Below are 27,954 nucleotides of genomic sequence, written 5' to 3' on the forward strand. Positions count from 1 at the left end.
TTTGGTGTAGCTCGAAACCATTATTACCGACGTATTCTTCACATCTCTTGTGTTGCCCCTCCCGTTAAAGCTTAATAAATATGTCTAATTCCCCGTAATATCCCAGACTGGAATCTGGAGGGCTGGCCAGCGGCACAGCTGCTTTTGGGTGTGGAGACTCAATAGCATCTCTGTTCTTTATGGTGTGTGTTTGTGTGTTTTTCAACACACGTACAGCATGTCATCACACTCATGGACTATATAGGGAGAAGAGGTTTTCAATTTTAGACTGTCAGAGCAGGCTTGTGTTGACCTGTGGCACTACTGTTCTCTAACTGCTTTACTGCATTGCAGAAACCTCATTTATTAGCCATCCTGTTTGGACTGCCAGTATATTTGGGTGGGTTTTGCTCTTGAGCTACCACATCAATTAAATGAATAGTTCAACCAAATATGAAAATTCTGTCCGAAGTTTTTCACTCTCATGCTGTTCCAAACCTGTAGGACTTACTTTCTGCCATGGAACATGAAAGGAGAAGTTTAGCAGGAGGCTCTTTTCCAAATAAGTGGGCCATGGATAGCTTTGTGTGAGGTACAGTCATTAATAAAAATTTAAATATGCACATATTTTTTTTTTTTTTGCACGTCAGGGCAGGCAAACCTTTTGGTGAATAGCAACTTCAATTTTGGTATTTCTCTTAAATATAGTAACTAGCAATACTACGGACTACATATGATACTATATGGACTACATTTATAATACTTTTCTTTTTTTTCTTTTAAAAAGCCCCTAATTGCATTTCATTTCATTTTATGTTAAAGAACTGTGGGAATGTGTCATGAGCAACGAGTAATGATGACCGATTTTTTGTCCTTTTGTTCAGCCTGCACTTTAGTGAGCTCTTTAATATTATTTATTAATATTATTAAATATAATATTTTATTTATCTAACTTATTTTATTAGCTGTTACAGGAGGGTCAGAAATTAAAGGGGGCTTGAGGCAAAAACGCCACCAAAATGAACAAAAATTGTCTTCCAAATTCAAGATAAGTGGGAAAAAATTGCACAAGTAAGCTAGATCTATTATGGCTGTCACGATTAAAGTGAAATGTGAAAGGAATTAAAAGTATCGCGGCATGAAATTTACAGTAGATATGCTCATGTTGAATCATATTTCCTTTAACGCGTGATTTGCAGCTTTGAGCATTAACCCATCACATGCGTTTCTGTTGAGCTTATGAATGCAATGTCCAATCAGAGGTGTTTTGATTTGTTACTGCGGAGAATGCCGGAATTGTTCAGTGTGCTGAATTCTGAATTCTCTCATCATCATAAACAACAACATGCAGAAAATATGTAAGAGATTCATTTTGCAGTGTAGACCGCTTCGGTGTTCATAACTGGAGTTTTTGCGAAAATGCTTTACAACTTGCATTAGACTGAAGTGATGGACCGCTTCAGTGTTCTTTGCTCGCTTTATTTATATAATTTATTCCCAGTTTGAATAACCATTTTGTTTTTCATGCTACTGAAATAAACAATGTGAAACCTTCATTTTCTTATCCATAAATAGCAATAAACTAATTCATAAACGGCATAAAAGACATGCTTTTCCCCCACACAATATTTATATTAATCAATATTGATAATCATTATTATTACAATATCGATTGAATAAACAATAATTTTTGTCATGACATTGCAGCTTCATCGTATACCGGTATTTTGGTTTTATGGCCTTATGTCTGTGACTTAAAAAAAAAAAAAGTATATATATATTTCACTAACCATGCATGAACATAATTTTCTCAAAAATACAAACTTTTACATACATGCTGCTCACATATTATTGTATACAAGAGCACAAGAGCATGTCGAAACACCTCAGACCCCAGAGGGTTAAATTTATTTATTATGTGCATATTCAATTTTGTTTAAATTAAACGCATGAAATTTACATCTTATTGACTTATTTCAAATATAGTCCTTTTTTTCATTTTTCAGCTTCTGATTGCATTAAATACCATTGTATGTTACAGAACAGCATTACCTTTTGCAATGACATGAGGGGCGAGTAAATGATGACGATTTTCTTTTGTAAATTTGTAAATGTTCATTTAGGTTCTTAAATTTTTCGTTTTGTCTTTACATATCCTATCCATATCACACAATGTTTACACTCACACACACTGTGTGCAGTGCTGATTGTTTCAGTCATCTGTCTGATTGGGGTCAACTGTGTGTGTTGGTCTTTTAGTCTGGTTTATCACTTGATCTGTATTTTCTTAACGGCCCTTCTGTACCGGCAGGGTATCAGGTGTGTGTGACCGCAGCATAGTCGTTTTCTGTATCAAAGGCTTGTCTCTTGTCTGAGGCCTCAGGGAGAACAGAACACACTGTTTGAAGTGGGTAGAGAGATCTATGGCTCTATAAAGAGCTCACTGAACACTCACTTCTGCTCGTCTGCTGCGCATCACATATATGATTAATATGCTGTGATTAATATGATCAGTTTTAGTCATAATTTGTTTGGAAGAAATTTTTTTTTTTTTTTGCATTTTGTGTTATCTTATGTAAACATTAAGATAAATTTATTTTAGATGCAATATTGTGTTGAGAGTGATTTTCTTTTTAACTCTTTCCCCGTCATTGACGGAACTTTCCGGCTTTCTGTGTCTATGACACATTTTCTGAAAGAGTACTGAATCTCCTGATCAAAAGACGTGAAGAAGAAGCAGAAACAAGGGATAGCATATGTAAGCATATGTAAAATAACACGATCTTCAACATTAAATAGCATATAAATCAAAACGGCCTAATGTTACCAAATGAAATGTCGACCCAGAACAAGCTATAGGGCTGAAGCTTTAGGGGTGTTGATGGACTCAATCTACTCCATTTTGATCTGGATGCAGCCTTTGTCAAAAACGCTTTTTTCTCAGCTTGTTTTTTTCTCAAAATAATGCATTAAGCTAGAATAAAACACTCATTTGATATATTGCATGTTCAGATATTCATACAACAAAATATTCTGGGGGCCATGGAAACTTTGTGAAAATGATAAAAATGCTGTCAAAAAAAACCCCCTGCTGGCGGGGAAAGATGTAATCTGATGGTATTACCCCCTGTGTCTAGGGGAATTGAGAAAACTTTAAAAAAAAATAAAAAAGGGCAAAATAAGATTGGGTTGTGGTAATGGAATCCCAGCAAAGAATCATTCCAGTCTATAATCAAACAGGTACACAAAACTAAGCAGAAAAAAAGTGTTAGGTTTATTAAGAAATAACACGTGAAATAAAGAGTATCTCTTCAGGGGGCCCAAAGGCCAAAATAACAACAACAAAAAAAAGGGGAGAAATTAAATAGCCTAACCGAATAGCAAAATAAAATACATTTAGCTTACCTAAATCCCTAAGAGCACAATGTTTGTGCTCTGTTTTTTCCCTAACAAACAAGGCAGGACACCCCTACACCCCACGATCTTACAACATATTGATAGACATAGCTGAATGTGATCAGGTGTTAAAATCACTTGAGTTTTGAAGGGATCCAGGAGCTCTCAACCCTATCACGACCAAACAACAATGAGCTCACAGTCGAGTGCCGGTTGCGTCTTTATAAAGACCACTCCTTGACAACCAATGATGATCGTACCACCCATCATTGGACAACCTATCAGAAATCAGACAGAACAAGAAATAAAAGGGAGAGAAAGAGAACACAGTGCAATAGAACAAATACATGAAACACAGGTCATAACACCCCGGCACCCATGGCAAGTACAATCAAGATCAATAATTATACCTCTATTAAATGGAACATTTTTGCCATTTTTGAGGATAAAATAACTACAGACATTTAATATATTTAAAAGCCCTAATTTTAAACATGTTTGTGTATAAAGACGGACGAGACGCTTACTTGTGTAAGAATGAAGATGGTTTTTAGATTATTAGATGTTATTTATTTAGATTTTAAGATGATTATTGCATATATATATAAATATATACTCAGTGGGGCAAACAAGTATTTAGTCAGCCACCAATTGGATCAACTATGAGAGACAGAATGAGAAAAAAAATCCAGAAATTCACATTGTCTGATTTTTAAAGAATTTATTTGCAAATTATGGTGGAAAATAAGTATTTGGTCACCTACAAAAAAGCAAGATTTCTGGCTCTCACAGACCTGTAACTTCTTCTTTAAGAGGATCCTCTGTCCTCCACTCGTTACCTCTGTTAATGGCACCTGTTTGAACTCGTTATCAGTATAAAAGACACCTGTCCACAACCTAAAACAGTCAGACTCCAAACTCCACTATGGCCAAGACCAAAGAGCTGTCAAAGGACACCAGAAACAAAATTTTAGACCTGCACCAGGCTGGGAAGACTGAATCTGCAACAGGTAAGCAGCTTGGTGTGAAGAAATCAACTGTGGGAGCAATTATTAGAAAATGGAAGACATACAAGACCACTGATAATCTCCCTCGTTCTGGGGCTCCACGCAAGATCTCACCCCATGGGGTCAAAATGATCACAGATCACAGAAAAAAAATCACAGAACCACACGGAGGGACCTAGTGAATGACCTGCAGAGAGCTGGGACCAAAGTAACTAAGGCTACCATCAGTAACACACTACGCCGCCAGGGACTCAAATCCTGCAGTGCCAGACGTGTCCCCCTGCTTAAGCCAGTATATGTCCGGGCCCGTCTGAAGTTTGCTAGAGAGCATTTGGATGACCCAGAAGAGGATTGGGAGAATGTCATATGGTCAGATGAAACCAAAATATAACTTTTTGGTAAAAACTCAACTTGTCGTGTTTGGAGGAGAGAGAATGCTGCGCTGCATCAAAAGAACACCATACCTACTGTGAAGCATGGGGGTGGAAACATCATGCTTTGGGGCTGTTTTTCTGCAAAGGGACCAAGACGACTGATCCGTGCAAAGGAAAGAATGAATGGGGCCATGTATTGTAAGATTTTGAGTAAAAACCTCCTTCCATCAGCAAGGGCATTGAAGATGAAATGTGGCTGGGTCTTTCAGCATGACAATGATCCCAAGCACACCGCCCGGGCAACGAAGGTGTGGCTTCGTAAGAAGCATTTTAAGATTGTGGAGAGGCCTAGCCAGTCTCCAGATCTCAACCCCATAGAAAAACTTTGGAAGGAGTTTAAAATCCGTGTTGCCCAGCAACAGCTCCAAAACATCACTGCTCTAGAGGAGATCTGCATGGAGGAATGGGCCAAACTACCAGCAACAGTGTGTAAAAACCTTGTGGAGACTTACAGAAAACGTTTGACCTCTGTCATTGCCAACAAAGGGTATATAACAAAGTATTGAGATTAACTTTTGTTATTGACCAAATACTTATTTTCCACCATAATTTGCAAATAAATTCTTTAAAAATCAGACAATGTGCTTTTCTGGATTTTTTTTCTCATTCTGTCTCTCATAGTTGAAGTGTACCTATGATGAAATTTACAGGCCTCTCTCATCTTTTTAAGTGTGAGAACTTGCACAATTGTTGGCTGACTAAATACTTTTTTGCCCCACTGTATATATATACATATATATATATATATATATATATATATATATATATATATATATATATATATATACATGTATGTATGTTAGTGGTGTAACTCTTTCACTAAATATATGCACTAAATATATATATATATATATATATATATATATATATATATATATATATATATATATATATATATATATATATATATATATATATATATATATATATATATATATATATATATATATATATATATATATATATATATATATATATATATATATATTAATTATACTTAACCTGTTAGTGATGTCTTGATTATTTAATGTATGTTTAAATAAATCTGTCATGAAAATGATTGACACTATGTATAAATGATTATATTTCAAAAACGAATTGGAGAAAAAAACATAATTGTTTTTTTAATAATAATTAGATTTAGAAGTAAATGCAAAAACTGCCTTATGTGAAGTTTACATGCTTGCATACAATGTGTGATTTGAGTGTTGATTATTATATATAAAAATAAATTGCAACTGAATTTAGGCTAATAGTTTGGGCTCTGTCCTTTAATATTATAGTAATGTGCAAGTAAGTGCTCGCTATATAGTTTACAGCATTATCTTTAAGAACCTTTTAGTTATAATTGAATTCATTTAAGGACAGACACTTTTTTTCAGTAAACCACTGTTTAATAAAAATAAATAAAAAGCAATTTTGTAAAACTGCTGTACCGAACCGTGACTTCAAAACCGAGGTACGTACCGAACGGTCAATTTTGTGTACTGTTATTCCCCTAATATATGTATGTATGTTTGTGTGTGTGTGTGTGTGTGTGTGTGTTGTTATAAAACAAACAAAACAATTAATTAATCTAATCTTATCAGCATTTAAAGCTATAAAACTATTTAAAAAAAAAGCAGTTTGTTTAAATAACAGCAGAACATTCCTAAAAAACAAGAACATTCCTGACAGACTAAATTAATAACACATTTACATTTATGTCTATTCATTTAGCAGAAGCTTTTATCAGAAGTGACTTTTAAATGAGTTGACCAGGACAGTGCAGGCTAGAACAGATGCAAAACATTCATTAGTTATTTAAGTGCTCTCAGATTCAAAACACTCACAGCTTGATGTTGAAGCAATAAGCCATGAAAGGCCATGCGTTAAAGTAGTTTTATAGTTACAGAGGGTTGCTAGGCATGACACATCACATTTAAAAAATCAATCATTTGTTCTCCTCTGATCAGATATAGGTACACCATTTTGAATTCTATAGTTTTATGTATCAGGAAATAATCAAAAATCATCTGGGGCCTCATTTATAAACGGTGCGTACGCACAAAAGAAGGCGTACGCCGCTCTCTACGCAATAATTGGTATTTATAAAAAGCAAACTTGACGGGAAAATGTGCGGTCCTTCACGCAAGCTCTGACCCAGGCGTACGCACAAAAACGGGTGAAATGAGAAATGGCGACACCGTCGGCAGATGGAAGAAACACGTGAAAGTGTGTGAAACTGTTGACCGTTGTGTAAAAGAAATGGCAATACTGCCTCTCATAAATAACATGACGACTCCACAAAGCAAGTCTTACAATCAACAGCCTACACGAACACCCGTTTGATCGATCTGCAGTGTAAAACAAACAAAATCAAACGAAAATTACAACAGAAATGCAAAAAAAAAAAAAAGTGAAATATGTTCTGCAACAATATCGGCATGTTATGCAATTCATCCTCATAAATAATATGGTAAACAGAACGAAATAATGTACAAAACTGATATTCTCGTCAATGTGTCCGTCTGGCGGAGCAGATATAGATGCAATTAGATAGACAGATAGAGATAGATATTTAGGGAGATATATAGATAAATAAATAGATAGATAGATGTATTAATTGTCCACTGGGGAAAGTTGTTTTCATAGTAAAAATTTCTTCATCAGCTACGGAATCATGGTATTCATGCAAATGCCTTTAGTTTGTTTTATTTTCGATAAAATAACATATGACGTATGTCTCAACCATTCAGAAAGCTGCAAAAAATTACATTTGCACTGAACTATTTCCCATTTCCACGTAGATAATAGGGATAGGGATTAATAGGGATTCCCCAATAATTGCCGCCAGTCTCTCATCAAGAGGGGTCAGCTTCGGTGTCCCCTTTCCCCCACCCGTGGCACTCTGCCGATGGAACGCTAGACGCTTTTTTGCCTCGACTTTGATGTCCGACCATTTCTTTCTTTTTTTTCGGCCACGGTCCGAGGTTGTGAGGCTACAGCATTTACGGCGTCTGCAACCTTTTGCCACTCAAGTGCCTTTTTGGCATTAGTAATGCCCAAACTGTGCCCTCCAAAAAATATTTTTCTCCTCTTTTCCACCTCGCCAACGATAATTTCTACTTCACACTGAGTGAAGTTAGGTTTTTTTGATTTCCTCTCTGTATTTGCCATGATTTCGCAATCGATGAATATTAACTTGTGGGCGTTTCACGGACTATTTATGGGCAACTATGGGCGTGACATGAAGCCGCAAAAGCGGCGCTACATTTAGAATTGATTGTGATTTATTAAGGGAAAACTGCGTAGGATGTGCGTGCGCACGGTTTTATAAATCTGAATATTTCTGTGCGTACGCACGTCCTATGTTTCATTCGCACGCCACTTCTGACGCAAATCCTACGCAAAGTTTTATAAATGAGGCCCCTGGTCCTTGGCAGGTTCCTAAAAATGGGCAAATACAACATTAGATGAACAACAACACATGACATATTACACCATGTCATTCTTTATTTAACAATTTAGGCCACAAAGAAGAAGCCATGTGTGACAAACTAAGTACACCCTGTACTTACCGTGTCCATAGGAATTTAAAGGGTAGGTAGAAGTCAGGCACTGCTAATCAAATGCTTGATCCTTGATTAACTGATCACCAGAAAGCATGAAAAAAAAATATATCAAGCAGAAAATATAAACCATCTATATAAAAGCAGAAGTTTTAACAGTTTGCTGGTCTGGAACATTCAGGTGTGTGTTAACACAATGCCAAGGAGAAAAAACATCAGCAATGATCTTAGAGAAGCAATTGTTGCTGCCAATCGATCAATGAAGGATTACAAGGCCATTTCCAAACAAAAGTCTATCATTCTGCAGTGAGGAAAACTAAACACAGCATATCAGCACAAACACCTCATACCAACTGTCCATCACGCTGGTGGAGGGTTGATGATTTTTGGATTGTTTTGCAGCCACAGGACCTGGGCATCTTACGGTCATCGTGTCGACCATGAACTCCTCTGTTTACCAAAGTATTCTAGAGTCAAATGTGTGGCCATCTGTCCGACAGCTAAAGCTTGGCAGAAATTGGGTCACGCAACAGGACAATGATCCAAGCACACCAGCAAATCTACAACAGAATGGCCGTAAAAGAATCAAGGTGTTGCACTGGCCAGTCAAAGTCTAGACCTCAGCCTGATTGAAATGCTGTGGCTCGACCTTAAAGGGTTAGTTCACCCAAAAATGAAAATTCTGTCATTAATTACTTACCCTCATGTCGTTCGACACCCGTAAGACCTCCGTTCATCTTTCGGAACACAAATGAAGATATTTTAGTTGAAATCTGATGGCTCTGAAAGGCCTCCATTGGCACAATGCACGGTACACTCTCAAGACCCTTAAAAGGTACTAAAGACGTCGTTATGACACGCGATCCGAATCATGATTCGACTCACTGATTCATAACGCTTCGAAGCTTCATGATGCCGTGTTTTGAAATCGTCATCACTATATAAGTCGTTATTTAGGGTTTTTTTGCGCACAAAAACTATTCTCGTCACTCCATAAAGTTATTGTAGAACCACTGTAGTGAGATGGACTTTGTAACGATGTCTTTAGTACCTTTTAAGGGTCTTGAGAGTGAACCGTGCCATTGTGCCAATGGAGGCCTTTAAGAGCCATCAGATTTCAACTAAAATATCTTCATTTGTGTTCTGAAGATGAACGGAGGTCTTACGGGTGTCGAACGACATGAGGGTAAGTAATTAATGACAGAATTTTCATTTTTGGGTGAACTTACCCTTTAAGAGAGCATAAACAAATGCACACAAACATCAAAGAAATGAAGCAATGTTGTAAAGAAGAGTGGGCTAAAGTTCATTCACAAGGATGTGAGAGATGATAAAGTAATACAGAAAATGATTACTTGCTGCTCAAGTTGGTTCTACAAGCTATTGAATCAGGGTGTACTTAGTGTTTCAAGCATGGCCTCTCCATTTTGGTCTAGTTTATGTTAAATAAACTATGGCATGGTGTAATATGTCATGTGTTGACTTAATAGTACATTTAATCATTTATTGAGCATAGATACTTTCATTATATTGCTATTGCCACTGTTTGTTTAAACTTCATAAGCATAGAAGAATCATTGTAATGCACAGCCTCTCATGGCTTATTGCTTTATGTAATGTCTGTGTGGATGTAAATAGAGGCAAAAGCATTGAGAGGGACATCTAATCTCGCTCACTTCCTCTGTTTTGTAAAGTCATGCTCTGTTGTTCTGGAGAGCATTGTGACAAACCCTGAATCACACAAACATGTGAACAGAACAGAATACTCTGCTTCCACAACAGGATAGATGACTCCTCTCCTCGTGTCTCCTCTAAACTACTTTTCTCTCCTCTTGTAACCTTTAGTCTCCTGTCCTCCTGTCTCCTCCCCTCTCACTGCATCGAAACTTCTCCTGTCCTCTCCTTGCATCTCATCTCTTCTTCTCTCCTCTATCTGCATCTCATCTCTTCTCCTCTCTTCTCACTGCATCTAATCTCTTCTGCTCTCCTCTCACTGCATCTCATCTCTTCTCACTGCATCTCATCTCTTCTCACTGCATCTCATCTCTTCTCTCTTTTCACTGCATCTCATCTCTTCTCTCTTTTCACTGCATCTCCTCTCTTTTCACTGCATCTCATCTCTTCTCACTGCATCTCATCTCTTCTCTCTTTTCACTGCATCTCCTCCCTTTTCACTGCATCTCATCTCTTCTCTCTTTTCACTGCATCTCCTCTCTTTTCACTGCATCTCATCTCTTCTCCTCTCTTCTCACTGCATCTCATCTCTTCTCTCTTTTCACTGCATCTCCTCTCTTTTCACTGCATCTCATCTCTTCTCCTCTCTTCTCACTGCATCTCATCTCTTCTGCTCTTCTCTCACTGCATCTCATCTCTTCTCACTGCATCTCATCTCCTCTCTTTTCACTGCATCTCATCTCTTCTCACTGCATCTCATCTCTTCTCACTGCATCTCATCTCCTCTCACTGCATCTCATCTCTTCTCACTGCATCTCATCTCTTCTCTCTTTTCACTGCATCTCATCTCTTCTCTCTTTACACTGCATCTCATCTCTTCTCTTTTCACTTCATCTCATCTCTTCTCTCTGCATCTCATCTCTTCTCACTGCATCTCATCTCTTCTCCTCTCTTTTCACTGCATCTCATCTCTTCTCCTCTCTTCTCACTGCATCTCATCTCTTCTGCTCTTCTCTCAATGCATCTCATCTCTTCTCACTGCATCTCATCTCTTCTCTTTTCACTGCATCTCATCTCTTCTCACTGCATCTCATCTCTTCTCCTCTCACTGCATCTCATCTCTTCTCCTCTCTTTTCACTGCATCTCATCTCTTCTCACTGCATCTCATCTCTTCTCCTCTCTTTTCACTGCATCTCATCTCTTCTCACTGCATCTCATCTCTTCTCCTCTCTTCTCACTGCATCTCATCTCTTCTGCTCTTCTCTCACTGCATCTCATCTCTTCTCACTGCATCTCATCTCATCTCTTCTCACTGCATCTCATCTCATCTCTTCTCTTTTCACTGCATCTCATCTTTTCTCACTGCATCTCCTCTCTTTTCACTGCATCTCATCTCTTCTCCTCTCTTCTCACTGCATCTCATCTCTTCTGCTCTCCTCTCACTGCATCTAATCTCTTCTCCTCTCTTCTCACTGCATCTCATCTCTTCTCCTCTCTTCTCACTGCATCTCATCTCTTCTGCTCTCCTCTCACTGCATCTAATCTCTTCTCCTCTCTTCTCACTGCATCTCATCTCTTCTCCTCTCTTTTCACTGCATCTCATCTCTTCTCACTGCATCTCATCTCTTCTCCTCTCTTTTCACTGCATCTCATCTCTTCTCCTCTCTTTTCACTGCATCTCCTCTCTTCTCTTCTCCTCTCTTCTCACTGCATCTCATCTCTTCTCCTCTCTTTTCACTGCATCTCATCTCTTCTCCTCTCTTTTCACTGCATCTCCTCTCTTCTCCTCTCTTCTCACTGCATCTAATCTCTTCTCCTCTCTTTTCACTGCATCTCATCTCTTCTCTCTTTTCACTGCATCTCCTCTCTTCTCCTCTCTTCTCACTGCATCTCATCTCTTCTCCTCTCTTTTCACTGCATCTCATCTCTTCTCTCTTTTCACTGCATCTCCTCACTTCTCCTCTCTTCTCACTGCATCTCATCTCTTCTCCTCTCTTTTCACTGCATCTCATCTCTTCTCCTCTCTTCTCACTGCATCTCATCTCTTCTCCTCTCTTTTCACTGCATCTCATCTCTTCTCCTCTCTTTTCACTGCATCTCATCTCTTCTCCTCTCTTTTCACTACATCTCATCTCTTCTCACTGCATCTCATCTCTTCTCCTCTCTTTTCACTGCATCTCCTCTCTTCTCCTCTCTTCTCACTGCATCTCATCTCTTCTCACTGCATCTCATCTCTTCTCCTCTCTATTCACTGCATCTCATCTCTTCTCCTCTCTTTTCACTGCATATCATCTCTTCTCCTCTCTTCTCACTGCATCTCATCTCTTCTCCTCTCTTCTCACTGCATCTCATCTCTTCTCCTCTCTTCTCACTGCATATCATCTCTTCTCCTCTCTTCTCACTGCATCTCATCTCTTCTCCTCTCTATTCACTGCATCTCCTCTCTTCTCCTCTCTTCTCACTGCATCTCATCTCTTCTCCTCTCTTTTCACTGCATATCATCTCTTCTCCTCTCTTCTCACTGCATCTCATCTCTTCTCCTCTCTTCTCACTGCATCTCATCTCTTCTCCTCTCTTCTCACTGCACTTTTGTCTTGTTATTTTTCTTCATTCTATACAGCTTTGTTCTCTGTGATTCTCGGATAAAACCAGCTTTTACAGGCCTCTGAGGGCCCACTGGCCGCTCCTGACAGTGTTTTATCATGTTCTTTTACTGTCCGATGGACAATATTTCACAGAGATGCATGTGAAATCATGACTCCCTAACAGCTCCATCCAAGCAGCATGTACTTTGCGTCCGCGGAAAATATGAGCACGTTTGCCAGGCGCTCTGATGTCTGTGAAATCCTTTTACTTCAGGAGTGGTTGTCACTGACATGAGCGCTGGAGACTTGAAGCTCAGAGTGAAGGAATGCTGCTGAAAGACAGAGTAAAGAGAGAGGGCACTCTTTCTTTCTTTCTTTCTTTCTTTCTTTCTTTCTTTCTTTCTTTCTTTCTTTCTTTCTTTCTTTTTTTCAAATATTCAGAAAGAAGTCTGTTATGTTCACCATAACTCTCTGTCTATGTAACCTTTGTCTGTCTATCTGTCTGGCTCTCCATTATTATGTCTCTTTCCATCTCTCTGTCAGCAGTCTCTTGTACTGGTCCTCATGAGGTGATGGAGTCTGGCTGTGTGAGGGTGGGACTGTCAACTACACACACCAGTGCATGTGTGTGTGTGTGTTCATTAGAGCACAGAGCTCAACCTAAGCACCAAAAACCCTCTTCAGGGAGTCGTGAGAAAGAAAGCTTGGCCTCACATGCACACACTGCTGCTCTGTTGCCCTTTAATGTCTTAAGAATGTCTTCTTGCATGTTTGTCAGCTCTCTAGTGAGCTATTGTCCTGCTCTCACACAGATTTATAAACGCGATCACTTTCTCTCTCTCTCTCTCTCTCTCTCTCTCCTTCTGTCTGTCTCTCTTCCTTTTTCACTCCCTCTCTCTCGTTCCCTCACTGGATGCCAGGGTGTGGTAAATATGTAATATTTTACCCTCATTTTGGTCATTAACTCCTGGAATGTGTTTTCTTGAACCCTGCTGGGGTTTGTTCAACAAACCAGCATGAACTATTAGCCACTCACACACACACACACACACACACACACCTCGACCTGCTCTTACAAGAGGATCGGTCACTCTGGAAACTTGGGTTTTGCAGTGAATAGAAAGTTTAGGGCACATGGGAAGGAATTTAATCTTGTACATTCCACTAGACCTGTGTGTGTGTGTGTGTGTGTGTGTGTGTGTGTGTGTGTGTGTGTGTGTGTGTGTGTGTGTGTGTGTGTGTGTGTGTGTGTGTGTGTGTGTGTGTGTGTGTGTGTGTGTGTGTGTGTGTGTGTGTGTGTGTGTGTGTGTGTGAGAGAGAGAGAGAGAGCGTCTAAGGTCTTTTAAGGTTTCTGGTTAGAGTGGTTTATTGTATATTTTTAGGAGTTAGTGCTTTGAAAACATTTACAGAGTAAGTACCTGATTTTGTATTGGATGATTCCACAGTGGAAAAGAGAGACATTATTTCCATCCTCATGCATCCAGTCTCGGATCCTCTCTGAACTTACAGATTACTTATTTTAACACATGAAATACGGCAAATTTACATCGGCTTTGTTCAGACAGGCAGCAAAAACCAAACAAAAAAACCCCATGAGATTTGATGTTTACAACTCTGATACAAAACACATCTGTATGGGGTTTGAAATCCGATTAAAATCAGATTTGGAAAGTCTGAACAGTCGGATCAGATTTTGTGTGGTTTTTTTCAATGTATTCTCTCACCTTCTTCTTCTTTTCCCTGTCCCTGTCCAATGCCAACATTGAAAGTAAAATACTATGCAAAGGCAATATTGGCATATGTTAGTTTGATGGTTTGTGTTTTGGCTTTTTTTCCATTTTCTTCATTGAGACAGTAGCTGGGTTTCAATCCAACGTGAATCAAATCTTTTCAAAGTTTGCAAAAAAAGAAAAGAACAAACAAATGCGAATTAGGTGCGTTTTCATCAAGTTGTTTGAGCGGATAACAGTGGTATTGGTAACCTAATAACCAAGAGTAAATAAAACAATGCACGCATAGTTACAATTTGGCAAGTTATACATTTACTAGCAGTGCAGCTTGCAATCGCCAAATTGAATGAATTTTTTGATGAAGGCACTAGCAGCAAGGGCATTACGACGATGTTGAGCCCTATACGTATTTTTGGAAGGTCGTAGTGACCAGACATTTTACTCACTACCTTTGGCTATGACATTTTAGAATGTCAGAGGCCACATTTGAAATGTTATGCAACATTATTGACACCATCAGGGGAAACTGACGTTTAGTCACGTGGGTTTAATGTTCTCTATGTCAGAATTTATTTGGCACATGTGTTTTCTTCTCCCGTTATTTGCATCAGCTATTTTTCGCAAGTCAAAGACTACCTCAAGCAAGCGTAAAAACTTTTTTCAGAATTAAGCGATTTTTTTCCTCTCCAAAATTCACTGTTTCCATCATTCGTCATATATGAATGAATGAAGTCACAAGCTGAATTCATATCACCCATGATCACTTTGCTCATTTTGGAGAACATGCCCTACCTGCTGGCTATATCTCAAACATCTTAGTGTTTAATGTAAAGCTTTGTTTAGAAATATTTTAACCAATCAGATACACAGTATAAACTATGCAAGAAAAAATCTTGTAATCAGTATTTTTCCCCCCTCATTTTGGAGTAGAAATATCTAAACATCTGCTGCAAGATAAATGTACTTGAGAAGCAAAATTTTTTTTGAAAGAAATTAATACTTTTATTCAGTAAGGTTGCCTTAAATTGATCAAAAGTGACTTTTACATTATTACAAAAGATTTCTATTTCTTCTTCTTTAAAAAAAAAAAAAATCAAGAATAAGCAGACAATATTAAAATCAAAAATATTAAGCAGCACAAACATTTTCAATACTGATACTAATAAGAGATGTTTTGAGAGAAGCAAATTTCTGAAGAATCATGTGACACCTGAAGACCTGTAAGTAATGATGCTGAAAATGCAGTTTTGCCATCGCTGAACTTTGCTCGCTAACCTTTTGCGTTCCCTCACAAAAACGTTTGTGTTCTCTGAGAAACTTGGGTGCGCTCGCAAAGAGCTCAAAAGGTTTTGCTAGCGGACTCAATTTTTCTCGAGAGAACGCAAACATTTTGCGAGCGAATGGTGGAATGCAAAACATTTTTCATGGAACGCAAAAACGTTGACTTAATATTTTTCCATCTCATTTTTTTTCACCACTATGTCCATTTTTAAGAACTCTGTAGAGACAAAAACATATTGACTATTAAATGGTTGTGTACTATATATTTAAAATTAAGTTTTGTTTTATTCTTGTTTTAAGCATAACGATTTTGTGAGATCAATGCTTAAATTAAATTAAATATGTTTAAATATTTGTATTGGACAACACAAATATGTTTTATGTAGATGTTTATGTAGATGTTCACATGAACTTGTATCAATAGTGACTTTTACAGGAAAGTTCCTGTTGCAATATTTAACCTGGAGGCTGTCCGATCTCACTTTGGAAACGTCTTCGAGCAGATGTCTGGGCTAGCTGTGATTGTTGCTCTCTTAGGATGTGAATTCTGGCTCTGATTGTTTGCGAACAGGAAGAGAGGGACACACACAGGCAATGATTTTAGTTGCATATTGAACTCCCATTATGATATATGACTTATGGATTATATAGAATGTGCTAGATGTGATTTCCTAGTTTGCACAGCTCTGTACTCAACAGGGTGGCCATACTCAAATAGGGCATAAATCTTGATCCTAATTTGGTTGATCTTCAGTTCTTTAACAATTATATCTAGGCCCTGTTTACACCTGGTATTAAAGGATTAGTTCACTTTTAAATAAACTTTTGCTGATAATTTACTCACCACCATGTCATCCAAGATGTCCCTGTCTTTCTTTCTGCAGTCGAAAAGAAATTAAGATTTTTGATGAGAACATTCCAGGATTTTTCTCCATATAATGGACTTCAATGGGCTCCAAATGGTTCAAGGTCCAAATGACAGTTTTAGTGCAGCTTCAAAGGGCTTTAAACGTATCAGATGTATCAGGGTCTTATCTAGCGAAACGATCAGTTTCTGCAAGAAACCAAGCAGTATTTATGCTATTATTTTACCTCTTAGCAGACGAACGTGATCATCCCTGAGCTCAGCCATAACTTCCGCTAAGTGAGGTCAAAATACGAGCGTGGTCATAGATGTATACGTAGACACGTCATTAGCACTTGCACGGATCAATAGAATGAGGCATCTACAATCGATATACAGTATCTATGACCACGCTCGTATTTTGACCAGGGTTAAACCGGGCCCAACAAGTCTAACAAGCACATTTTCAATTAACTTTGTTGGCCGAGAGTTTTATCTAAAGTCCAATTGTTCCCTAGGAATCAAATTCAATCCATTGATCTTGAATATTCCAGGTTCAGAAAGTTAAGCTTGTATATGATGATTGCCATATCTTTCAATTTCTGAAAACAAAGTTGAAACATATTTAATTAATCTCAGTCCAACGTGTCAACCTTGGCACCTGTAGTTCCAATAATGTGTCGCTTTGTCATTCACAGAATTATAAGGAAAGAGAGGCCAAGATAACTGGGCCTTCAGCCAGTTAATAAGCTGTAACCATGGTCACTGCAGTCTTTCATTCTTTAATTAATTCTTTATAGTGTTTCTAATTAGAGAGCTTTAGTGGGAACTGAGTCCAGAGCGTTTTCTATTTAATGCATTTTAGAGACTGTCCGTATTGGTTGAGATCTCCACAGGTTTGCTGACTCAGTCACGACACTGCCAGCCAGTCCATTAACGCACGCATATGTAATTAAATTATTCATTTGACTACTTTGCATGATTGCAAGGTTAATTGGTCTGTAAGGGCTTTGATCAAAAATACTCGTTTCTGAGACTTGTTTATAAGCAGTGGTTGACTTTTATTGGACCTAACGGAGTACAGAAAGTGCAAATGAGGAAATATGTTTGTTTATATAAACGTGATTAGTTTCTTCATTTAACATTTCACTTAACATTGAATCATGTATTTTGTAGGAAAAGGTTTGAGTCCTGAAAAATCAATTTATTTGGTTTATCCTTAGTCAGAGTAACACTTAACAGTTCACAATTTTTCATTTACTTTTTTTTAAAGCATTTTAAGTCTTCTTCTATTCAGACTGTAAGTGTTATTGCCCCAAAGCAGACTTGATTTTAGTTTTGAATGACTGCCCTTTCTGACCTTTTTTTTCTGTCTTTAAAACTTCTGTATGTAAATGACCTTGCTATGATTGGCAAGCACAGACTTGTTCATATTGTTGTTTGAAGGGTAATATGGTTGCTCATAGTTCTGCATGATAATTCAAACTAACTTAAAGGAACACTCCACTTTTTTTTGAAAATAGGCTCTTTTTACAAGTCCCCTAGAGTTAATTAGTTGAGTTTTACCGTTTTTGAATCCATTCAGCCGATCTTTGTATCTGGCGGTAGCACTTTTAGCATAGCTTAGCATACATCATTGATTCTGATCAGTCCATTAGCATCTCATTCAAAAAATGACCAAAGACACTTTCAATATTTTTCCTATCTAAAACTTGACTCTTCTACAGTTACATCGTGTGTTAAGACCAACTGAAGATGAAAAGTTGCGATTTTCTACACCTATATGGCTAGGAACTACTTTCTCATTCCTGCGTAATAGTCGCAGATCTTTGCGGCCATACCATGGCTGCAGCGGCGCAATGATATTACGCAGCGCTGAAAGTAGCCCCCAGCTAGGTAACTTTCAATGTGACTGGCCCTAAGTTCGTGTAGTTGCAGAGAAAGTTTCAGGCTTGCAGCCGACAAATTGTGTTGTGGATTAGCCATGGTTCTGTGTGTTGTAAAGGGCTGTGATAGTAAGTTGAAGGTGTATACTACCACCATGTTTCACAGAATACCAACGAATCATTGCGCCGCTGCAGCCATGGTACGGCCGCGAAGATTCGAGACTATTACGCAGGAATGAGAAAGTAGTTCCTAGCCATACAGGTGTAGAAAATCGCAACTTTTCATTTTCAGTTGGTCTTAGCACACGATGTAACTGTATAAGAGTCAAGTTTTAAATAGGAAAAATATTGAAAGTGTCTTTGGTCATTTTTTGAATGAGATGCTAATGGACTCACCAGAATCAATGATGATGCTAAGCTATGCTAAAAGTGCTACCGCCAGATACAAAGATCGGCTGAATGGATTCAAAAACGGTAAAACTTAACTATTTAACTCTAGGGAACTTGTAAAGTGAGCCTATTTTCATAAAAAGTGGAGTGTTCCTTTAACAGGCAACATTTAACTTTACATGAATCAAAGTATATAGGTGTAAATAAACTTGAATTAGACAGTATTGAGTATCTTGCATATCTGCATAGTTCGTTGACTTACATACCATTTCATATTTACTGGGAATCCTGTAGGTGATGATACACGGGGCAACTTTTTGAGCAATATTGCTGGATACTTAAGATTGGTCGTGGGCCCTGTGTCTCACCTGGTCGCCAGTTGATAGCAACATTGCCCTTGTCTGGCTATCACCAGACCAAGCTCAATTTAAGATTGAACAATGGTCTGGGGAGTCTGCTCTGTATTTTCTACTGCACACGCGGGCATAAATGCGCATAAATTAAATGACTCTGTACGCAATTGGATAGTCCTTCAACCAATCAGACCACAAGAGGCGTGATCAACGGGCAACGACCCATCGCTTCTCTATCCGTCATTGTGAAAATCCCTCCAATAGCGGGCAAGGTAGATAAGCTAGTCTGTTATTGGTTCCCGCTAAAGTGTAACAAAAGTGAATGTACGGGTTTCCAGACTGAGTTGCCGGGCGAAATCAAATTGCTGGCAGATCAGGCTGGGTTTACCCAGTCTAACATTGCCCAGCAACATTGCTCAAAAAGTTGCCCGGTGTATCATCACATTGTGTCTGTATTTCTTCAACAGCAAATACTGTAGTGTTATATCAGAAAGGTGATTATAATGATGAATTATAAATATTGTGAATAATCATTATGAATATCATTGTGCACTTTAAATCTGTTCTGTTCCTTTAATTGGATCAATTCTTCGTTGTTTGACAAACAGCATTTTCTTAACCACAGAAGCTGTGTTATATCTGGTAATTAGCCATGGCTTTAATAGTCTTATAAATAGGATTTTATTTGTTTAATTGTTTGTATTGAGAATAGCTAACTTAACCTTTGTTTGGGGACTTTCTGTTCAGGATTCTCTAAAGAAATGCAATGTGTCTTGTATGAACAGCCACTCATTCTTCTCTTTTTGGTTGACAAAAGTTATTCTCTCACTCATCTTGGAAACAGTGTGTTATATAGTTCTGTGTTGCACACTTCTTGATTGTGTGAAATCATAATCAGTTCCCCTAGGCTGGAAAACTGTGTGTTAGAGTATCTCTGTACATAGTACATCCAACTCTATTATTTCCATAGAGCACAGAAAATCCTGTTTTCCATGATATGTTTCCATTATATGCTTCATTAGGGGTAAGGGTGTGTGTGTCTGTACCGGGCTGAGCGAGTGTGTGTTTGTCTATTGATAGTGCGGGAGGGCATGTTCTCAATGCAGGAGTACTATGTACCTACCAATAAAATAGATTAGCTGACAGGAATAGATTTGGCATCAGGATGCTGAAAAGCATTTGCCATTATGACCGGGAGTTTCAGAGAAAGCATTATAAGAAGGATTTTACCTGCTAATTGTACACTAAGTATCTAGATTGGTGGTTCTCAACTGGTGGGGCATGACCCACAAAAGGGTCAAAGGGCTTTTCTAATAATGGCACAGACAAAATGGGTGGTAAATGCAACTGACTTTCAGTAACCATAATCATACTTGGTGAGCAATGTTCCTGTATTTTTTGTTGATTTCAAAGGTTGTCTCATTTAAAATTCTTTCCTATCTTAGCTTATTTCAAATGAATGATTTTGCATATTTTTGGGCCTATGCAGTTCATGGAAATAAATATTATTACATTTCTGACTTTATGGACATTTTATCCACATTTTGTATGATTAACAGTTTTAGTAGTATTGTCGCGACGTGAAATCTGAGTCCTGAAGCAAAACCAGCTGAGATCCACCATCCAACCAAATGCAATGCATTGATTCACACCCAGTGTGTTATTATACTCTCTAAAAATGCTGGGTTCAAAATAGCCCAAGTTGGGTTGAAAATGGACTAACCCAGCAATTGGGTTGTCCCAAATATGGGGTTGTCCCAAGTATCATGTGTTATTAATGAAATACTAATATATTATTTTGACTTAATGGTTATTTCTATATGTTTGGTTTTATTTGGTTAGTAATTTTATGTGCTTTTTTTATTTCTCTGTAATATGTTTATTTTTAATATTTTTTTGTAGTTTTAGTAATTTTAGCATACATTTAGTAAACTTATTTTATTTCAGCTAGTTGAAATGCCAGCATTTCTAATTTTCACTCAAGTTTGAATTTTTTTATCTAATATTTATAATGTATTTTATTTCAGCTTTATTCAAGTTAATGAAAAAGATTTGTATTCGTTTTAGTTAAAGGTATACTATGTAACTAGCGGCCCACTAGCACCCTCTGTATGTATTTTGCGGAAGAACTTTGTTTTGGTTGTGCTTCGACTCTGCGTGACTGCGGATAAATATGGTTCTTTCTCATAACTAAAAGAGAGAGCTTATCCTACTAATAAAACGTTCACTAATAGGCTTAAGATTTATAACCAGTTTAGATGGAAAGGATCTCAAGCTGACTAGCTGAAGACGTTATTGTAGCTAAACACACTAATAGACATGGTACTTTCTTGAAAATAAATTCCAGCACAGCACTACAGCGTAATGAAATGATTATTTACAATGAACTCTGTTAGAGAGCTACATATGTCAAATTTATATGTTCAATAAAATACCTTACTCTCCTGGGTAGGGTTGCACCAGTCGTTCGTAAGTTCTTTCTTAAATTGGAACGTAAAGTCCACACTAGAGGCTTAGTAACTACTAGATAGTTTGTAACTCTATACTTTTTTTCGGTTGCACCATTTGTTCTTAAGGTAGAATGTAACTAGTAGGTCGTAAGCTCTCCGTAAACGAATGCGTATTTGCATAATATGACGTTTACCCTCAATGATCCAATAGCAGCCTTCAAATACGTGAGCAGAAGTTACCGTGAATTTCAGTGTATCCTTCATTATTATAACTTCTTTTGCCTCACGTAACCAACGGTAAAAATACGTTTCCATTAAATATACTTAATCATGAATAACATGCTTTTATATATAACATTCAGAAGCATTCAGAATATGAAACGACATTAACAAGGATCAATAAATAAATACTGAAACAAAAACCAAAAAACACAGTTTTGGATGGTTTCGTGTTGAAGAGCTGCAAATAAAGTAATCTATTCACATAATGTTTTCTCTCTTAAAATGTAGCCCAATGCAAGTGTAAATGTCAGCATTATCATACATGTGTAAAGAATTGAAGTCTGTCTATGTAAAACAAGAGCTTATGCAGTTCAGTCAGTCTGCTTTATTACTCCTGATCGGAGGCTTCCGTAAATATTTAGTTTATACGTCGAGTTACGCTTCAACTAAGTTTAATGGTGCAACGCAAAAATATTTAGTAGTGCGTAAGTTGTAACTTAGTGCCCATTTACGTCAAAACTAGGCTAAGTTGTAACTTGCGCACAACTGGTGCAACCGGCCCCTGTTGAGTAATAAAAACACCATCTCAGATTTGTTTTTACTACATTTCAAATCCCTCAGTTCTTGAGTTCCCTCAAGCCAATGTTGATTCTTGTTTTATTACAAGCTCTGTCGAGTTCTCTTTTTGCCAACAGACTCTCCTCTTTTGCTTTTTTTGCGTTTTGCTTTTTTTAAAATGGGATGAAATTTAGGGTGCTCCATGTCAATCTTTCTAAACTAACCTATGCCACTCCCACACCAAACACGCATCAAAGTAGCCGGAGCAACTTTTCTCTATTTACAGATATGACAGGCGAGTGACACAGAATGTACCCAATTTCCTAGTGAAAACCATCCTGTTTTGGAAGAAGTATTGATGTACTGACTTTTGTTAATTTTGAAAAACAAAAAAAGTTACACAGTGTACCTTTAACAATAACAACACTTGAGAAATGCAGCTACATGACACACTCATGTGTATTGGAAAAAGTTACTTTAATGGTTTTTGTCTTTGCAGCTTGATCAAACTGGATAAAACCTAAAAACAGTCTGATCTAAATATTAATGAAATCAGTGCTTCCATATGAGGTCATTTAACAAGAAACAGAAAAGGTTTGAGTGCGTGCATGTTGGTGCATCTCCAGAGTGCCAGTTGAGGTTACGTGTCATCTTGTGTGTTTGCGTCAATCTGCACATGACTGTTTTCGAAAGGCATCCATGTGCTTTGTCAGTACAAAGTTAGAAATACCAGCAGTAAGGGTTGAGCCATGTGTGTGGAGCCGTTGTCATTTCTGTCCATTAATATCATCTATATATTTATCTGTCTGTCTAGCTCCTGGCCAACCTGCTATATTTATCTATAGCTGCATGTCTCTAGCTGACTCGTAAGCCCTGGGCAGGGGGTGTAAGGTCACGGTGAGCGTGTGCAGCCTGCCCGTTCCTGATAGTGCTGACTCAAAAGTTAAAGGGTCATGTGAGTTTGACCTTTACATTGACATTTATTTCCCCAGTGGGCACTTCTGTGCAAAGTGACTTTCAAGGAATTGTATACAGCGTGTATGTTGTGACATTTAGTCCTCAGCAGGAAGTGAAAGATTAAAATCAAATGCTTTACCTTACTATGCTCAAAATCTTATACAGAACAAGAAGGAAAATCTAAAGTGAAATGTCAGTGGAAAGATTAATATGGCAGTGAAGTGGATTTGACTGGATGTGGGCCTATAGTGGGGTCCAAAAGTCTGAGACCACTAGTAAAATTGCCTCTATGATGTATTTTTGTAATATATTTGAATGAAAAATATAAAACTTTGTTCATTTCCAGATTGTAACGACAAATCATCACAGACTTTTGGACTCCACTGTATGTACAGTTTGTGTGTAGGTTAAAAATATATTTGCTTGTGCTATGGTAAAGCACTTTCACCCGTCCTGTGGAGCATCTCTGGCCCGAACCCAGTGCTTGAGGTGTCCAGGGCTTGATTTAGAAATGCCAAACTCTCTCTGTTCACAGATGTGCCTGGGCCAGACCTAGCTTATACACTAGCTTCACTGTTGAGTGCCACCAGCTGTCACTTAGACAGTTAAGAAGTGGAGCAACATTAAAAGCAATATCCAAAATTAAAAAAACTTTAGTTAATTGAGTTCAACATATTTAAATTTCCATCTTCAAAACTGCAATTGGTACAGAAAGTACCATGGTATTACCATGTTTTTTTGGACATGTACTTGCGAAACTTGTCCGAATTTTTAGTTGTTACTACATACACTACTGTGTTCAATAGTTTGGGGTCAGTAAGATTTGTATTTTTAAATAAGTCTATTATGATCACGGTAACACTTTACAATAAGGTCTTGGTGAGATTTTGATGTGACATAAAGTGGTTATAAATAATGTCTGTGTTGTTTACTTTTTCATTAGCCTTCCTATTAACGGCATTATTATCTTCATTTCAGGCTGATCCGTGAACGTGCACGAAAACAAGGCTTGATTTATTGCACAAACCACTCATTTCCAATCATAACCGATCGTATCCAATGATAGCGCGATGGGGACATTGCCTCCTCTCACGTGACTTTCATTCTCAATTACCCCCCACTAAACACGCTGCATGCTTTGGGGGGGGGGTCTGTTTTAAGCCAATGGGGACAAAGGAGGCACAAGAGGCTCCTGCTGTAACTTTACCTGTGGGACTCGCTGTTGTACAATGTTACTTTATAAAAACAAGTGACTTTAACACTTTTTACAGTCACATTTTGTAAAATGTATGTTTTATTTTTGTAATGTCGATTATTTTCTCATATAGTTTTTTGAGGTTCGCACACGTTTTTGTAATTTGTTCAGAATTGGATGCATCACATTTTGTTCTATTTGTAATTATTTTTCTGTGATTTCTTTTTCCTTTTAGGAGATACAAGAGATCATGCCAGGTGTGGGGCACAGGGAATCCTGGGACGACACGGGCAGTGGGGAGAGCAGTGGTGAATGTGATGATGAGGACGGTTGTGAAGGTTCCGGAGAGTCTGTGGCATCTCCCCGTGAGTTAACAACAAAAGCTCACCTACATCGGGGCTTTCATGGCTGGTTTGGGCCGGTTCAGTGATGGTCAGATTGGCATGGGGGTCTTTCTCATGAAGCTGTTTGACTGCTAGACGCTGGTTTAGATAGTTAATCAGCCATCAGATAACATATACTGTATGCCTACTGTTCATTAGCTATCTCGGTTTTAGAATGAATGCTGGCACCATATTTTCTGAAGGGTTGCTTGTACCTCTAATGCGACTTTTTGAGGAAGAGTTTTGGTTTGGCTGGTTAGCATTACCAGTTAGCCGCTCCTGCTGGTAGATGGTCTAACTACACAAAAGTTTGGGGTCTGCAAGATATTTTTTTTTTTTTTAAGTAATTAATTTTTTTATTCAGCAATTCTGACTTTTTTTTCCACAATTTTCTCATAAAGTTCTTATAAAGTCAGAATTGTGTGATTATAAAGTCACAATTCTGACTTTATATCACGCAATTCTGACTTTATATCTCACAATTCACGCAATTCACGCAATTCTGACTTTATATCCCGCAATTCACGCAATTCTGACTTTTTATCACGCAATTCACGCAATTCTGACTTTGTATCACGCAATTCACAAATTTTTCTGACTTTATATCACGCAATTCTGACTTTATATCACGCAATTCTGACTTTATATCAGGCACTTCACGCAATTCTGACTTTATATCATGCAATTCTGACTTTATCTTGCAATTCTGACTTTATATCACGCAATTCTGACTTTATATCACGCAATTCATGCAATTCTGACTTTATATCATGCAATTCTGACTTTATCTTGCAATTCTGACTTTATATCACGCAATTCTGACTATATATCACGCAATTCTGACTTTATATCACGCAATTCTGACTTTATATCACGCAATTCTGACTTTATATCACACAATTCTGACTTTATATCACACAATTCTGACTAGATATCACGCAATTCTGACTTTATATCACACAATTCTGACTTTATCTCACGCAATTCTAACTTTATATCACGCAATTCTGACTTTTATATCTCGCAATTCTGACTTTATATCACACAATTCTGACTTTATATCACGCAATTCTGACTTTATATCACACAATTCTGACTTTATCTCACGCAATTCTAACTTTATATCACGCAATTCTGACTTTTATATCTCGCAATTCTGACTTTATATCACGCAATTCTGACTTTAATTCACACAATTCTGACTTTTAATTCACACAATTCTGACTTTATATCTCGCAATTCTGACTTTATATCACGCAATTCTGACTTTATATCACACAATTCTGACTTTATATCACGCAAACCTGACTCCTATATCACACAATTCTGACTTGATATCTCGCAATTCTGACTTTATATCACGCAATTCTGACTTTATATCATGCAATTCTGACTTTATATCACGCAATTCTGACTTTATATCACACAATTCTGACTTTATATCTCGCAATTCTGACTTTATATCACGCAATTCTGACTTGATATCTCGCAATTCTGACTTTATATCACGCAATTCTGACTTTATATCATGCAATTCTGACTTTATATCACGCAATTCTGACTTTATATCACGCAATTCTGACTTTATATCACGCAATTCTGACTTTTTATCACGCAAACCTGACTTTATATCATGCAATTCTGACTTGATATCTCGCAATTTTGATTCTGACTTTATATCACGCAATTTTGACTTCATATCACACAATTCTGACGTTATATATCTCGCAATTCTGAGTCGCAATTGCGAGATGTATACACAATTGTGAGATAAAAAAATCACAATTATCTCTAAAATGTTTCATAGCTTTCATCGTTTTTTTGACGTTTCTACTCATCAAGGTATCCTGAAAAAATGTATCACAGTTTCCACAAATATTAAGCAACACGACTTTTCAACATTGATAGTAATAAAAAAATGTTTCTTGAGCATCAAATCAGCATATTATAATTATTTCTGAAGGATCATGTGACACTGAAGACTGGAGTAATGATGCTGAAAATTCAGCTTTGCCATCACAGGAATAAATTACATTTTAAAATGGAAAACAATTATTATAATTATTAAATAATTATTAATTGTAGTTCTATTTCACAATATTACTGTTTTACTGTGTTTGAATCAAATACATGAAGCCTTGGTTGAGCATAAGAGACTTCTTTAAAAAACATTACAAAACCGACCCCAATCTGGAACAATACAATCTGGAATCCTGCAGCAGCCGAGCAACTGCTATTGAGATGAATAGGAATGCTAACAGATATTTTTATCCAGGTGTTATAGACCTCCTTGTTAACTATTTATATCCAGGATGTGTTAAGATTAGTAATGTTAGCGTTAGTACTTGCACGGAAAAGAATTTTAGGTCCAAAACAAATGCTAGGAGCCTTCTAGACCTCACAAACAGTGTCACATTATGTCATCCATACACCCAGGTGTTGAAATGACCACAGAGACCACCCAGGGGTACAGAGAGATTGTATGACCTTCTCTGACTGTCTCAAATGCAGGTGCTGAGGCGGTACCTACCATTCCATCATCGGTAAAATGGCCACTAAATGGCCTCTCTTTTCTGCTCAGAGCCTTAACACATGACCCACGGCTCCAAGCCCCTGTCCTTTTTCCGGTGTTCACCGTAGACCTGGTCTCTGTAGCATTTCTCAACCACTTTGAAACCCAATCTTCACTCGTCACTAAAATCACCCCGCTGGGCCCTCCAGCAGCCATCTTGCTCTCCTGCACCTATTTCCCCTAATCTGCGGTTAGCGCTTCAGGGTGCCACACATCAAAAAACAGGGTACAGGAAGAGGAGAGAACGTCCCTTTATCACTGGCTGAAAAACATTCCAGGGTAGAAAGAGACAAGGTCAATGAGAGCAAAAGTGTTTGGGAGGGGAGACGAGATATGAAGAATGAAGCTCATCCATCATTCTGCATTTCTCCAAAGGCCACAGGTCTGACTTTAAAATGTCTGACGCCTGTAGCATTGATCACGTCTCTCAGACAGTAAGACCAGCTGTTATGGACTTAAAAGATTTGTAACTCAAACACACACTGGCCACGTTCACACAGCAGCAA

At 37.8% G+C, this 27,954-nt stretch overlaps 1 protein-coding gene across 2 annotated transcripts in view; it reads left to right on the forward strand.

Moving 5' to 3' along the window:
* The window catches only part of gpc5c (glypican 5c), a 217,465-nt gene that overhangs the window by 138,872 nt on the left and 50,639 nt on the right, over positions 1–27,954 (forward strand). For both annotated transcript variants that reach the window (XM_079819171.1, XM_079819172.1), the window contains one exon: positions 24,729–24,858. In XM_079819171.1, coding sequence (XP_079675297.1) covers positions 24,729–24,858 — 130 coding nt within the window. The remainder of the gene's footprint in view (positions 1–24,728; positions 24,859–27,954) is intronic.

This window comes from Gobio gobio (assembly GCF_949357685.1).
Source record: "Gobio gobio genome assembly, chromosome: 6".
Taxonomy (NCBI): Eukaryota; Metazoa; Chordata; class Actinopteri; order Cypriniformes; family Gobionidae; genus Gobio; species Gobio gobio.